This window comes from Protopterus annectens, chromosome 7.part1 (genome assembly GCF_019279795.1).
Source record: "Protopterus annectens isolate FY-2018-M chromosome 7.part1, PAN1.0, whole genome shotgun sequence".
NCBI classification, from domain to species: Eukaryota; Metazoa; Chordata; order Ceratodontiformes; family Protopteridae; genus Protopterus; species Protopterus annectens.
Window position 1 is genome coordinate 415,527,572 of NC_056740.1, and position 14,641 is coordinate 415,542,212.

Here is a 14,641-nt window from a genome sequence, read left to right on the forward strand (position 1 = left end):
CCATTCGCTTTGCTTCACTCGGCTCACTCCGCTCCTCTACCCTGCCCCATTTCCCACCCACCCCCACTACCTCTACATTTATTCTAACCCGAATCACCTGACCTCTTCCATCAGCCAATCAACAATAACAACCCAAGCCACACCCCTTAATTTGTACTACCACCTATACAATAACACTTGCATCCACATACAACAAAATCCAAACTATGCAAGCCTTACTCCCATCTCTGCTATTAACCCTCACAACCCTAACCTATATTACATCCTTACACACAAAAACACCCCTACCACACACTACATACCATACAACACATACCTTCACACCAGCTATTTCACACACAAACTTTCTCATAGCCCCATCTTTATTTACTGACAACACAATACCATGTATACGTAATAAGCATTTCCCAATATCCTACAACAGAAAAACATCAAGTAAACTCCACGTAGACATTCTACAAACTATCAAGCTCCAATACTTACTAAAACAAATACCTCTTTACCTCTGGGGATATCCATCCTAACCCAGGATCAAACAACACCATACCTCCAAACAAACACACTGCAGATCATCTCATCATAAACCTAAACCCTTGTAGTATATCAAACAAACTTCCTAACTTACACGCATTCATAACTCACTACTCAACTGACATTCTTACCATAACAGAAACCTGGCTAAAACCTAACACACAAAATGAAGAAATCCTACCTCCAGGATATAATATCCTTCGGGTAGATAGGACAGGAAAAAAGGGTGGGGGCATTGCAATTATATATAAAAATATGATCTCTCTCCAACCTCTACTAACTCCGCTACCTAAATTTCATACCTCTGAGATAATAGGCTCTGTTCTTCTGGTAAACAAAAAGAAGAGCATCAATATTCTATGTACATACATCCCTCCAGGTAATAACGATCCAATAATTGAGGAGATTCTACAATGGTTAAAAGATAATCTCCCAAAGGAAACAATTTTATTAGGTGACCTAAACATTGACTGGCTAGCCTACAACTCTAAAAACCCCACTAACCACATAAACCTGTATGGATTCTCCCAACTCATTCAACAACCTACTAGAGTTGACAAAAAATCCCATAAAGAATCTATACTAGATTGCACATTAGTTAACTACCTGGTAAATAATTACCAAGTAGGTAATCTACCAGATGGACTTAACGATCATCTTTCTACCTTCCTCCTATGGAGACACACTAACATTCCAAAACCTACACTCTATAGACAAGTCATAAATGACTGCAATGTTAACCCTCTAGAACTCAACACTATATTAAAAAAATGTAACTGGGAACCACTACACAGCCTTGACCTAGACCAAGCAGTGGACTATTTTAACACTCTTATTAATATCCTTGACTCAGTTGCCCCAGTACAAAGAGTTAGAATCAAGCAAAACTATGCTCAATGGTTTACCAAGTACACTAGGGCCCTATTAAAAACCAGAGACAAGGCCTGGAAAACTTGGAAAAAACATAACACTTACATATCCAAACAAAACTATCAACACCTTAGGAATCAAGTCAAAATACAAACAAAGCTCGATAAACAGAACTACTTCCTAGAAATGAAAAACAAACACTCCAATAACTCCCAAAAGTTCTGGCACCCAATAAACTCCCTACTAAAACCAGGCAAAACCTCTACTCCAGCTCCCACCTCTACCACTACAAAAACAGATAGTGATATAGCCTCCCAATTTAATCACCACTTCACTGAATCCATTAAATTACTATCCACTCAACTGTCCAAAAATAACTAATCATGCTCACCAACACCCCCAACAACTTACCGCCCTTTTCATTCTCACCTGTCCCAACCTGCACAATAAAAAATACATCTCAAAGCTTAAACCCACTACTCTTGCAGCAGATGGCATTCTTGCTCATTTCTTAAAACTGGCTGCAGACTCCCTTTCCTACCCAGTCTCAATCATAATCAACCACTCCATACAGGAATCCCGTATCCCTCAACTATGGAAGATCTCATACATTATACCCCTTCATAAGGGTGGGAATTCCTATGACTTCTCTAACTATCGCCCCACAGCCATTCTTTCCCCTTTATCAAAAATACTTGAGAAATGCATACACTCCCAGGTCATGCATTTCTTAGACTCTAACAGCCTCTTTTCTATTACACAACATGGTTTCCGCCCACACCATAGCACAACCTCAGCCCTTCTCTCCTTCACAAATCTGATTAATCAACATAGAAATAACAATAGGTTTGTATCTGCTATATTCCTTGACCTATCTAAGGCATTCAATAGGGTTTCCCACTCCATACTAATAGATACTCTTACCTCTTTATCCTTTGCCCCTGACACTGTTGCATGGTTTAAAAACTATCTGACTGTCAACAAGCTGTCCAGTGGCAAGGAGTCCTATCATCTTTACTCCCAACTTCCACTGGTGTACCTCAAGGCTCCATACTGGGACCACTCCTCTTCTCTATCTTTACCAATAACCTGCATACCTCTACCCTCCAGGCCTCACTTATACAGTATGCAGACGATGCCACCCTGATTTGCTCTGCCTCAACTCTTACCAACCTACAACATCTTGCCCAAGAATCCTTCAGCTCAGTGGAAAAGTAGATCACCAATATTCAACTAATACTAAATCCCAACAAAACAAAACTACTTTTTTTACCCCAAACAAATCAAAAACCACTCCACTCTCCTTCTCCATCCTCTACAATAATAGAACTATCATCTCACCCTCTCTTCACACCAAGTTGCTTGGCATCGAAATAGATAGCAAGTTACACTTTGATATCCATATCTCCCAAACTATTAAAAAGGTACACAAAAAATGGGGTCCCTATACAGACAAAAACACTTTCTATCAGATCAAGCTCGGGTCACCCTAGCTCAAACCCACCTACTTTCCACACTAATGTATGCAGCACCTATTCTTATCTGTGTTAGAAAAAACTAATATAGACAAACTTGAGTCATGCTATAACAGCATTGCTAAGTTTGCAAAAAATTCCTGATTTAGAACACACCATTATATACCTCTTAGGCAACTTCAGTGGCTTGAACTCCCACAGTTAGTAACCTATCTCCAACTAGTCATAGCCTATAACATCCTAAAATATCTGACAGTACTCCAGCCCTAAAGGAACTAATAAGTAACTGTATACCAAACTGATCAGTTCGTTCTGCCAACAAATCACTCCTCTCTATCTCCACTGCCAATAACACGGCAGGTAAAGCTCTATTTTCTCACAGTATAGCAAACATTTGGAACAATCTCCCTCCCTCAGTAACTGCTGCATCAAACACCAACACTTCAAGCATTCCCTCAAGGCCCATCTCATTAGCTCCTGGCTATGCCTATGTGTCACATAAGAGTAATAAGCACTACCTAGATGTCATTCATTACTTCCTATTACACAGGCCATCAAAAAAACATGAAAGTAACAAACGTTTTCTCTCTACATATAGTAATGTTATATTAATCTCTGCCTGAATAATTTTGTAGCACTAACGTATTAGTCTACTGTTAAAAATGTGGATATGATGACTTTCTTTGTGTACTGCTCTCTTAAGTTCAAATACAAAGTTCTATGACTATTTTATATACTCTGTATAATTATCTCTTGTTCATTATATTAATAAATCTGAAGCTTTTCTCCCCATGCCTCCGCTGTAAATGGACCTCGTCCAGTCAGACCATCCCGGTCAACAAATGTAAAATAAATAAAATTATGAATTGACATGTAATGTTATTAACTTGTCTATTATTCCCTTATGTGGAATAGCACCTTATCAAGGTGAACATAAACAACTGTTTGTCAAAGGCTATTGTTACAGCTTCAAAAAAAAGCCAAAAGATTCAAATGGCAAAATCTTCTCTTAATAAACTAATGCTGTTCCATATCTAACAGATCTGAGTTCTCAGTATCATTTTGTATAAGATCTACAATAACTTTCTCAATGATGTGAAATAGAATAATGGTCTTTTTAAAGAATTTAAATTTGTCTTGGGTCTGATGCAACTCTTCCCCTTTGTGACTTAATACCACTGTAATCTGTTGTCATAGGTCAGGGATATGTCCACATGGTAACATTTTATTCAATATGACTGACCAGGCACTAGATTTTCCTTGATTTTCCACCAACACTATCTAGACCCACATTACTTGAGCTTAATTAAATTTATATCAGCATTTATGGTAGTAATTATATAAAGAATCCCTCCTTTTTGTCTCTGTAATAATTTTAAATATTTTTTTGCTTGTTTGAGACTTTTGCACAGATTTTTCTGCATGTACATTTGCCATGTCATGTGGCTGGGAGATCACTTTCGTCACATTCACAGTTTTGACTTCCAACCTTTGAGGCTAAATTGAGCTGATAGTGGGGTATGGAAGTGAAGTACTACCTCTTTTTTCAGGTGTTATTTGTTATTTGTTTTGAGATTCCTCCTTTGGGGATTGTTGAATGTACATGTACATGTATATGTGTGCCTTTTCAGTTTATTTATGCAGGAGTTAATAGTATCATAAAACCCATTTCTGGCATCCTGAAAGACTTATTTCCATCATCAAGGATGCTGTTCCAATCTGTTTTATGTGTCATTTATTGCATCATAGTTTCCACTGGTAAAGCCTACATAATGAAGGCTTATTTATGAATGAGTTTAATTTTACTTTCAGGGTAAGATCATGGTATCATGAGCTGTGTTAATTACCAAGGGTATAGCTATGGGCGGGGACTATGTTTGTTAGTATGACATCTAAGATATTGCCAGCCTTAACCGATTTCATAATAATTGCTCCATGCTGTTTTGATTAACAAAACTAATATTTAAGCATATTTATTTGATTTGATGTTGAGTAGTTTACCTAGTCAATGTCTGAGTTGTTTAAATCTCCCATAAAGATTTTATTTTCCTTGAATTTTATATCCCAGAGTTTAGGTGGAACTTCTCATCCACTGTAGGGATGTAGGCAGTATAACATAGATTTATACAGCATTAATCAATGCCACTGATATTAATTATTGTAGGAGTAATTTCCAGAGCTGATTTCTTGAACAAAAACTGAAGCATCATCACTTATCCCATCAAATTTGCAACAACAAAAGATGTACACTATAATTTGTGATATTATTTTTAATCTTTAAACCAGGTTTCAGCAGTGGTATAAACATTATCTTCAAAACAAAGAAAAGCTTCTAAATTATCCATTTTATTGTTAATACCTCTGTCATAAAGTCATCTTCAACTCTTTTCTAATATTTGTATTTCACCTAGGGGAAAAAAAGCACTTCCTCATCCATGCCTATCCCCCTAGAAAGAGGCTAGTGAAGAAGACCTCTCCTACAGTATGCTCAGTCCTTTCCTACTGACAGGACATGTTACCCAACTGCTTTCTTAAATCCAAATCAGCAATGCTACAGATAGTTACCTTCCTCCAAGTCAAATGGCCAGGCTTTTCGTCTCCACAACATTGTCAGTTATGTGGACCTGCAGATAGCACAAATCATCCCATTTTACTAAATGAAGTTTGTTAAAGCAGATCCACACACTCAAGCAACAAATACAATGTACAGTTGTGTTGCAGTAAGGATATTGCACACTACTGAACAGTTCTGCAGGTCTAAATAAAAAAAAACAGGAGCCACATTGCATTGAGTTTCACATCCAATCACTGGTAACCAAATAAAAAATACTCCAGGGGACTGAAAAACACCACTCTCATCAAAAATAACCACAAAGCCAAAACTGATCCACCCCATACTTAATTTAATGAAAAACACATAAAATAAACTCACTGTTAAACACTTTTGTCCCTTACATGAAACAGGACTTCTTCCGAACAGTTACAACAGGTCCTCATTTAAAACAATTCCTTAACCATGTGATCGATTACATTATTTCAAACCAAGACTAAAAATATATAACATGCCAGGACCTTTTTAAGGATAGCACACAAAATCAACACAGATTGTATTTTAGCCACAAAGTATAACAAGTTCTTAATTGCTGTAACATACACATAAAATATTATAAACAAACACATAAAAAATGAAAGTGCAAAAAACATAAGGAATGTACAGTTTCAAAATTATTGTAATCTTAAATGGATAATCCCAGTGTCAGAAATTTCAACCAAGTTCAGATGATCAAAGAAACACCATCTTTAATGTCATCACACACAATCCCACCCAGAAAGTCATTTTACTTCAAATATTCTCATTATATCTGAGTGACGCCTCCAGGTGCATCTGCAATAAACTCCTACTGACGCCTCTAGGCATCAGATATTGCTTGTTCATATTTGTATCAATAATTCCAAAGCCATGCTATGTACAAGGTATTAAAAAAATTATCTTAAAGCTTACACAATGGCAAACTCAACTGCATTAATATTTGACCTCTGTCTAATGCAGGTAAATAGATATTAACTGTTGTTTTTATGATATTAATTTATATAATTATAATTTTCACATATTTCTAAATATGTCAACAACCAAGTAACACAGACTCCTTAGCCTTATATGAAAGCTCTCTGGTAGATGAATAAACTGTTGCTTACAGTATGTATGTAACTTGAGTGGTTGCTGAGATATTGTAAGTTGTTTATAAAATGTTACAAATGTAATAGCTACTTTGTTTACTGTGACTTATAACATCCAGTTTAAGACCTAAAACCTAAAGAATACTACCACTATAAAAATAGTTTGTGCTGAAGAGTTTGCCATTTATACTTCTTTAATAATCCTTATGAACATTTGATTGAAATGTGAGGACATAATTTGATTCTGTGAAAAGGCGTAGGCTCTGTGCAGTGGAAGTTACAGTGCAAACTTTTTGAGCTCCACTAGAGTGAATGAGTGAAATCCACTTTCCCAGTTTTGTTTTCTTCCTAGTATGAACTAAGCCTCCCTTTTCTGTACCTAACAGCTTCTGATCTGAATAAAGGAGTTTTTAACTTTTCAGCCTGAATCTAATTTTTCAGCATCTTCTTTTGGAAGGTGAGCTCATCCATTTCTACCCAGGTATAATTCAACAATTAGAGGTAGTAACTTCAGACAGGATAGTGAAATTTTTTCCACTATAAAGCACTTTATCCCGATTTAACAATTATGCCATATAGTATGACAAAATGCTGAGGGCAGCAAAAGGGAAAAAAATCAATGTACTGCATTAAATATGGCTGCACATTATGTTTTGCTTTACTGTGGAAATCAAATTGCAGATTATAAGTTTATAGGTTCACAGGTAAGTATTACTAGGCTAGCTGGCCTTGGAGGCCATTTTAAGCATAGACAATATCCATTTTGAGCTCAAAATAACCTATTTAGTTATAGACTGGCCTTACCCAGCCCTTGGTCGATAATTATATATTGCCCCTAATGAGAATAAATGCGATCGTACCATTGATAATTTAAGAGAACATCCCTGTGCATGGGATAAAGTACTTATTAGCTGCCTCTGTCTATTAGTAGTACAAGGGGCAGTCCTGAGGTAAATTTTCTGTTTCTCATCCATAGATTTAAGTTGCAATTGAAAATGGACAGGGATGAACTTTGTTTTTTATAGATGGGAAGTTGCTCCATAGCAGTGGTAACCTTTTCAAGTTATACCTGTTCTGCCAAACACTTCTGCTGATGTTGCAGAAGAGGTTTAGATGCCTAGACTGAGTATTTCTGATGCCATTTGACTTACTGATGAGTCAGAGGGTGCCTTGTATACCAGAGACAGGTCACCTTTTAGCAGTCTGTAGAAATCCTTGTATAGTGACAGGGTTTTGAGCCGGTCCATCTAGGACATGTTGTTTAGGCATTGTATCCTTTTAGTAAGGTATTTCTGTGGGTGTTCCAGTTGTCACATGTGACTAGACAGGTACATGCCAAAGACAGCATTATATTCAATGCACTTTCCAAGGCCAAAAACACTGCATCAGTGGGCCCCGATAACATCTCAGAATGCATTCTAAAGAGCATGAAACATGAACTCTCTGGTCCAATCAAATCACTTTTCAGCGGGAACCTACAATCAGGTTTTGTGCCCAAGGAATGGAAGACGGCTACAATCTTTCTTCTGCACAAAGGAGATCAAACCATCAATCTAGGTAATTACAGGCCCATAAGTCTGACCAGCCTCATATGTAAGGTCATGGAAAGAATCATCACGGACATGATAAATGAGGATATATGCAACTTACAAATGCTGGACCCATCACATTTTGGCTTTGTTATATGAAAGTCATGCCTATTAAATCTGGTGGCCTTCTTTGAGAGGGTCATCAAAGCAATGTATGAGGCAGGATTGCACACAGTTTACCTCGACCTGGCCAAGGCTGTGATACAATAACCTACTCAGGCATTATAGACAAGCTGACTAAATTAGGTATAAACCCTTTTGTCACCTTTTGGATAGCCAGCTAGCTAACTGATAGGACCCAGGAGGTCAAAGTAGGTGAGGCCATCTCCACCAAGAGGACTGTCACTAGCAGAGTCCCCTGGGGTTTAGTACCAGGCATGCCCCTTTTTGAAATCTATTTCTGTGAAGTGGAAGCAAATGCTAAAGGTGTATGGCTGACTAAATTTGCAGATGATTGCAAGCTGTGCATACTCATTGACTCCCCTGTAGACACTAGCATTCTTCAAGAAGGCCTACCTCTTACTAACAAATGGTGCCAAAGCCATGGTCTTAAACTCAATGCTAAGAAATGCATAATTGTACATTAGCCATCATGGCTAATTACAATGTTGATAATATGCCCTAAGAGTCGACCCAGTGGTCAGGGATCTGGGTACGCACGTAGACAGTAGCCTTACCTATGACCACCACATGGCCACAGTGGTGAAGAAATATATTTATGTTGCACAACTTATAAGTGATGACATGGTATCTAGATCCAAAGAGGTCATTATTTCACTGTACTCTGCCCTTTATCAATTCAATCATACAGTACAATGCTCCCTTCAGTATGTACCTGACCAGGCATATGTAACAACTAGAACAACCTCATAGGTTCCTTACAAAAAGAAAACAAGATGTAACAAACTTGCCTTAAACAGAGTGCCTTAAAGCCTTTACCCTCTACTCAATCTCCTATAGACTGCTGAGGGGTGATCTATGCCTGGCTTACAAGGTATCCACAACCCCCACACTTATGAATCTCCTGCATATTTATAAGTCAAACAGTATCAGAAATACAAGGTCTAGGGACATGAATTTGTCTCTGACTTAAACAGAACATACTAACAGATATGTGTTCCAGAGACTGCCCCTCCTATGTTCTTCTATTACCCAATTTAAGCGCAACCTAGACCACTGCATGGGGAATAGAAAATTTAAGCCGGGACTGAGATCCATGTCCCTTATGTACAGATGTTGCTTATACGTGACATCAATGTCCTATTTGGATAAAGGACATCATTTTTTTCTGGGGGGAAACTTGGCTAGGCTTAGAAAGACGCCGTCTCCCCACCCCACCCCCCACTGGGTCATTAGCCTAGTAACAATCTATGAATTTATTTCCTGACACCTGCTAAGTATGTTGCTTAGTAGTTACTCTAAATTATCTGTGCATGTAAGTCTTTACTGGTGCCCTTATGACCTGGGATGGTCCACTAATCCAGTTTAGCAAATAAATAAAAATACTTATGGGAGGTGAATATGTGAACAGTATCATTTTGAATGAGATGCCTGACCTGATGATTTAATTCTTAAGTATTTTGAAAAAGTTCAATAGTTATGTGGTTTTGTGGAAATACACTGACTGTAACAAGATGTGACAATTAACTGGACAAGGGACTCCAGTAGTTCAGTTCAGAGCAGATAACCATTGCAGGATTAGCCAACGTTGTCATAAAAAAGACCCCTTGAAGGAGACATTAATGTACAGACACAGCAAATTCAATAAAAAGAACATATTTCATGATGATGACTTTATCATTGTTAAAGATGAACAAGCAGGTCTACCACCCCTTGGCAAATATAATTTTAGTGACTAACTGGAGAGCAGTAGCGGAAGTGAGGAATATCATTTAAAAGCTTGTAAGATTCTGGGAAAAAATGTTTAACATTCATGTAGGACTCCACTGAAAATGGCATTTATCTGAGCTTATCTATCCCAAATAAAATGAATGAAATCATTGCAGACATTCACATTGTGCAGTTCTGTCAACAATGTCTAGTCATCTGGAGGTTTCTTGTGCCGCCATGAAATCCGTTTAATCATCAACTAACACATAACTTCAAGCCATGCATATAGTCTTGCAAGCAAAATATTGTAGTGACAGATGAGACCAGCAGAGCCCTTTACAACATGGCTTATTCAGTTTCCACCTGATGTTTGTTACCAGTTTTTATAATTATATGAACAGCTGTTTCTTCAGGGCTTGTGATCAGTCACTTTCAGACAAAGCCTTCCAAAGAACTTAAAATCCCTTGCTGAAAGGGAGCTGGCACTTAGCCAAGGCAGTGAGCAGAGATCTGTTAGTTACTGTCAGCATTACTATCACTAGCTAATCTATCACAGTGAGTTAGCATGTGGAGGGCAATCAATAAGCAGACAGATTAATAGGAATCAAATGCTGAAATGGGCTAAGCAAAGGGGTGTACCTAATGTCCACAGATATTAAAAAGTGCCACATCAACACACACTCACAGACATGCACACACACACACACACACACACACACACACACACACACACACACACACACACACACACACACACACACACACACATGCACACACACACACACACACACACACACACACACAAACACACACACACACACCCTTGTATTCACAGGCATGCACATGAATATACATGCACACTGAGCGCCTATGTGCATCCAAGCACACAAACACACATACAAAAAGACAAGACAATGAACCACTATAAACAGGATCACAGGATAATCAGTTAACAAGAGACACAACCTGTAGACTGTTACCTAGTATTAGAATCCACTATCAAAGAAACTACCTTTCATCTGCACCACGACAGAGAATGTTACTGATGTGCTTCGACTGGTTGTGATCACTGAAGCATTTGTCAAGTGATCACATTACAGTCTTACATAGTGAATCTAAGTAGCCCCAGCTATATGGGCAATATCCTGCATAAGACATAACAGCTTCACCAGTTTCCAAAGTTTCAGGGCACCTTCCATGCAAGCAAACCATTAGTCTGCCCAAGTTTGGCTTAAAGTAAACTCAGTTGCCACTTTAGGCATAAAAGAAAGATTAGTTCTCAAAGAAACCATGTCTCTGTGGAAATGAAATAAGGTTGCAGCTCAGATACTCTTCTTGCAGAGGTCACAGCAATCACTAACACAGTTTTACAAATTAAGAACTTCAAGTCAGCCAGATTAGCTGGTTCAAAATATGCAAGTGTTAGCTTTTCTAACACAAAATTAAGGTCCTAAGGAGGGACCACCAGTTTTCTTGGAGGCCTCTCATGCAAAACCCCTTTTAAAACCATTTTGACATGAGACTGCATTGAAAGAGGAGGATCTACGGGCAGACATTCTGAAATGGCCAATAAATGAACCTTGACAGAGGAGTTAGAAAAGGTATGTATCACGTTGTCAAACTTTTAAAAGTTCGAACACCATATGGTTGACATCATATGTTTGAACTTTAAAAGTTTGAAAACGTAATTAAAAAAAACACAGAAAAAAATTACCTGCAGGATGTAAGGAGGGGGCAAGCCCCCTTGCACCCCCACATCCCATGCTACTTAAATATAGCAACTCTGAGATTGCACTACATTGCAGGAAAGGGAAAGCTTCCCTTGCGCAGATCTCCATTGAAACGTTCCAGGTTTTACAAGTTCGAACATATGGTTTTGACCATATGACGTTCAAACTTGTAAAAGTTCGACAATGTGAATGGGACCCAGTTAGAAAGGCCATTGGATAGTAACTCACACAGGTATTGTAAAACCAGAGAACAACTATCCCTGAATGGGTGCTGGTTATGTTGTTGGAACCAACTAGAAAACCTTTTCCATTTGCTAATATATGATTTTCTAGTAACAGGCTTTCTTTCCTGCATTACTACCTGCTGCATATCCTCAGCAAACAGGTGCCTAAAGGGAATTCAGACTCTATCATTCAAAAAGTAAGTTGAAGTTGATTAGGGTCAGGGTGTATCAAACATCCCTGATCTTCCCTGATCTTATGTGACTAGATCCATTCTGTGAGGAAGCTTGTGGCAATTGCCCCTGGCCATTTCAAAAAAAAAAAAGAGAGAACCACTGTTGCTGTTGCCAGGGCCAGAAGGGAGTCACCACAATGATCTTGAGGGATTCTTTCTGAACCTTTCTAAGTACCCCGGATATAAATGGAAAGGGTGGAAAAGCTTTAGGAACATTCCTGTCCAAGAAAAGGAGAAAGCATCTGTCTTCCAGGCCTTCTTGCATGGAATCCTAGATCAGAATCTTGCCATCTGATTGTTCAGAGAGAAGGTAAATAAGTCTACTTATGCAACTCCCCACAGATGGATCAACTCTTGGAAGGCCCCCCAATCTGGTTTCCATTCATGAGGGTCTGCCCTTGTCCTGCTCAGCTTGACTGCCACACAGTTTTTATTTGATGGGATATAGAAAGCTTACAGAATGAGACTATGTTGTGAAGCTATATCCCAAGCTAACGTGGCTAGTCTGGAAAGGGTGTACAATCTGGTTCCTTCTTGCTTGTTGATGTACTATGACTGTGGTTTTGTCTGTAACAACTTGAAGAGAACCAGGAGACCAAAGATGATTCAGGGAGTTGAGTCCCTTGATCAGGGCAAGCATTTATGTGTTTGTGTATGGCTCTTGTGTCCCATACACCTTGCACTTTTATCCCTCCTGAAGCTGCTCCCCAAGCAAAGTCTGAGGTGTTTGTGGTAACTGACTGCTTTGGAGCAGGGAGAGAGAAGGGGAGATCTGGATTTAGGGAAATTTTCTGTCTCCATCAAATTATTTCTTTTCTGATAAACCCTAGTGCTGAGATTTGAAAAGACAAATGATGGTGGTGCTGGGATGAAATAGACTTCAAATGCCATTGTATCTTTCTCATGTGAAGTCTTGCCAGGGGTATCATGAGATCATAGATGCCCCGAAACCCAAAGTCCTGAGGTATTCCCTCGCACTGACCAAAGTCTGAGTGGAAAACCTTAGAGATAGTCCTAGATATAGATTTTTTGTTTTCCTGTGGAAGAAAAGTTCTTTGAACTGATTTGTCTGACACCCTAGAAACACAATCCTGTGTGAAGGAGTCAAAAAAGTTTTTTGAATGTTCTCTTGGAATCTCAACTTGTGTATGAGATCTCTCACCCAAGTGAGTCCTGATACTTTGAAAAAGACTCTGCAAAGACAAGCAAGTCATCTAAATATGGAAAATGTGGATACCCTGTAGCCTGCAATCAGCTATAACTGAAACCAGGCACTTAGTGAACATTGTTGATGCAGTGGATAGTCCAAAAGGTAAGGCAGAGAACTGATAACAATGTGATCTAGATACACAAAATCTTAAGAAATGCCTGAAGTCTGGATGAATAAGCATGCGATGATAAGCATATTTAAACCTGGTGTTACCAGGAAACCTGAATAAGGAGGAGGAGGAGGTAACAGGTAGTGAAGTGACATCATTTTGAACTTGGGCACTATCACAAACAGGTTTAGGAAAGAAAGATCTAGATTTGATCTATAAGCATTTTCTTTCTTTGGCACTAAAAACATCCTTGAATAAAAAACTTTTCCAACCTGGGAAGGAGGAACTGGTCCTATCATCAATTCGTGGGACAGTATGTGTTAAAGTACAAGAGGAAATGAAAGAGTCTGGTCTGGTTTACTTTTTCCAATTTATTTTCATTTTGTGACAATGTTAATAGAGAAAGGAATATAGTAAAAAACAGAAACTGCCATTACTGTATTAACAGAATCCAACTGTTCTGTCTTGTAATAAATAGCATGCATTCAGAGGCCATTTCCCATACAGAAACATTCAGTTTAGTTTGGAAAAAAATAACTGCAGCCTGACTTACCATCTTCATCCACTTCATCAATCATTTCCTGCAGCTCTTCAGGGGTGGGATTCTGTCCTAACATCCTCATCACCTTCCCCAGCTCTTTGGTACTGATGCAGCCATCTTCTGCATCTTGAACAAAAATATCGAAGGCGGCACGGAATTCTGCAAATTCATAACAGGGACCAAGATTAGGGTGTTGTAACTGCATGAAAAGCTTTCGTTGTTCTTTTAACATTCAGTGAAAAGACAGATATAACTATTTAAAACAATGAAGACAAAGGTGTCAGATTTTGAGAAAAATCTGCTGATGCAAAAGGTTTCCTTAAACTCATCTTCCCTGCATAATTAAGCAGCTCGAACATTAAAATTCTGAGAACAATCCTCTGAAACTTGAATGGCTAGGTGAGAGTTTACAGTTTATTTTGGTTCCGCACAGGCCCTGTGATTCGATTACATCATACATCAGTGTTATAAAACAGCTTTTATCACTCAGCTTCTTATCCCCATGAATTGGCATGTCTTTCTTAAGTGCATTAATGCAGGAAATCTGTTGATTAGCTCAGCATTTTTATTCCCAGACCATCTGTAGCCATTAGAGTAGTACAGCAAAATGTGATGTTATTT

General features: G+C 38.4%; 1 protein-coding gene across 1 annotated transcript in view; it reads right to left on the minus strand.

Annotated features, from left to right (window-relative positions):
- The window catches only part of TNNC1 (troponin C1, slow skeletal and cardiac type), a 205,451-nt gene that overhangs the window by 33,213 nt on the left and 157,597 nt on the right, over positions 1-14,641 (minus strand). The window contains exon 3 of the mRNA XM_044078858.1: positions 14,033-14,179. Within this exon, the coding sequence (XP_043934793.1) occupies positions 14,033-14,179 (147 nt within the window). The remainder of the gene's footprint in view (positions 1-14,032; positions 14,180-14,641) is intronic.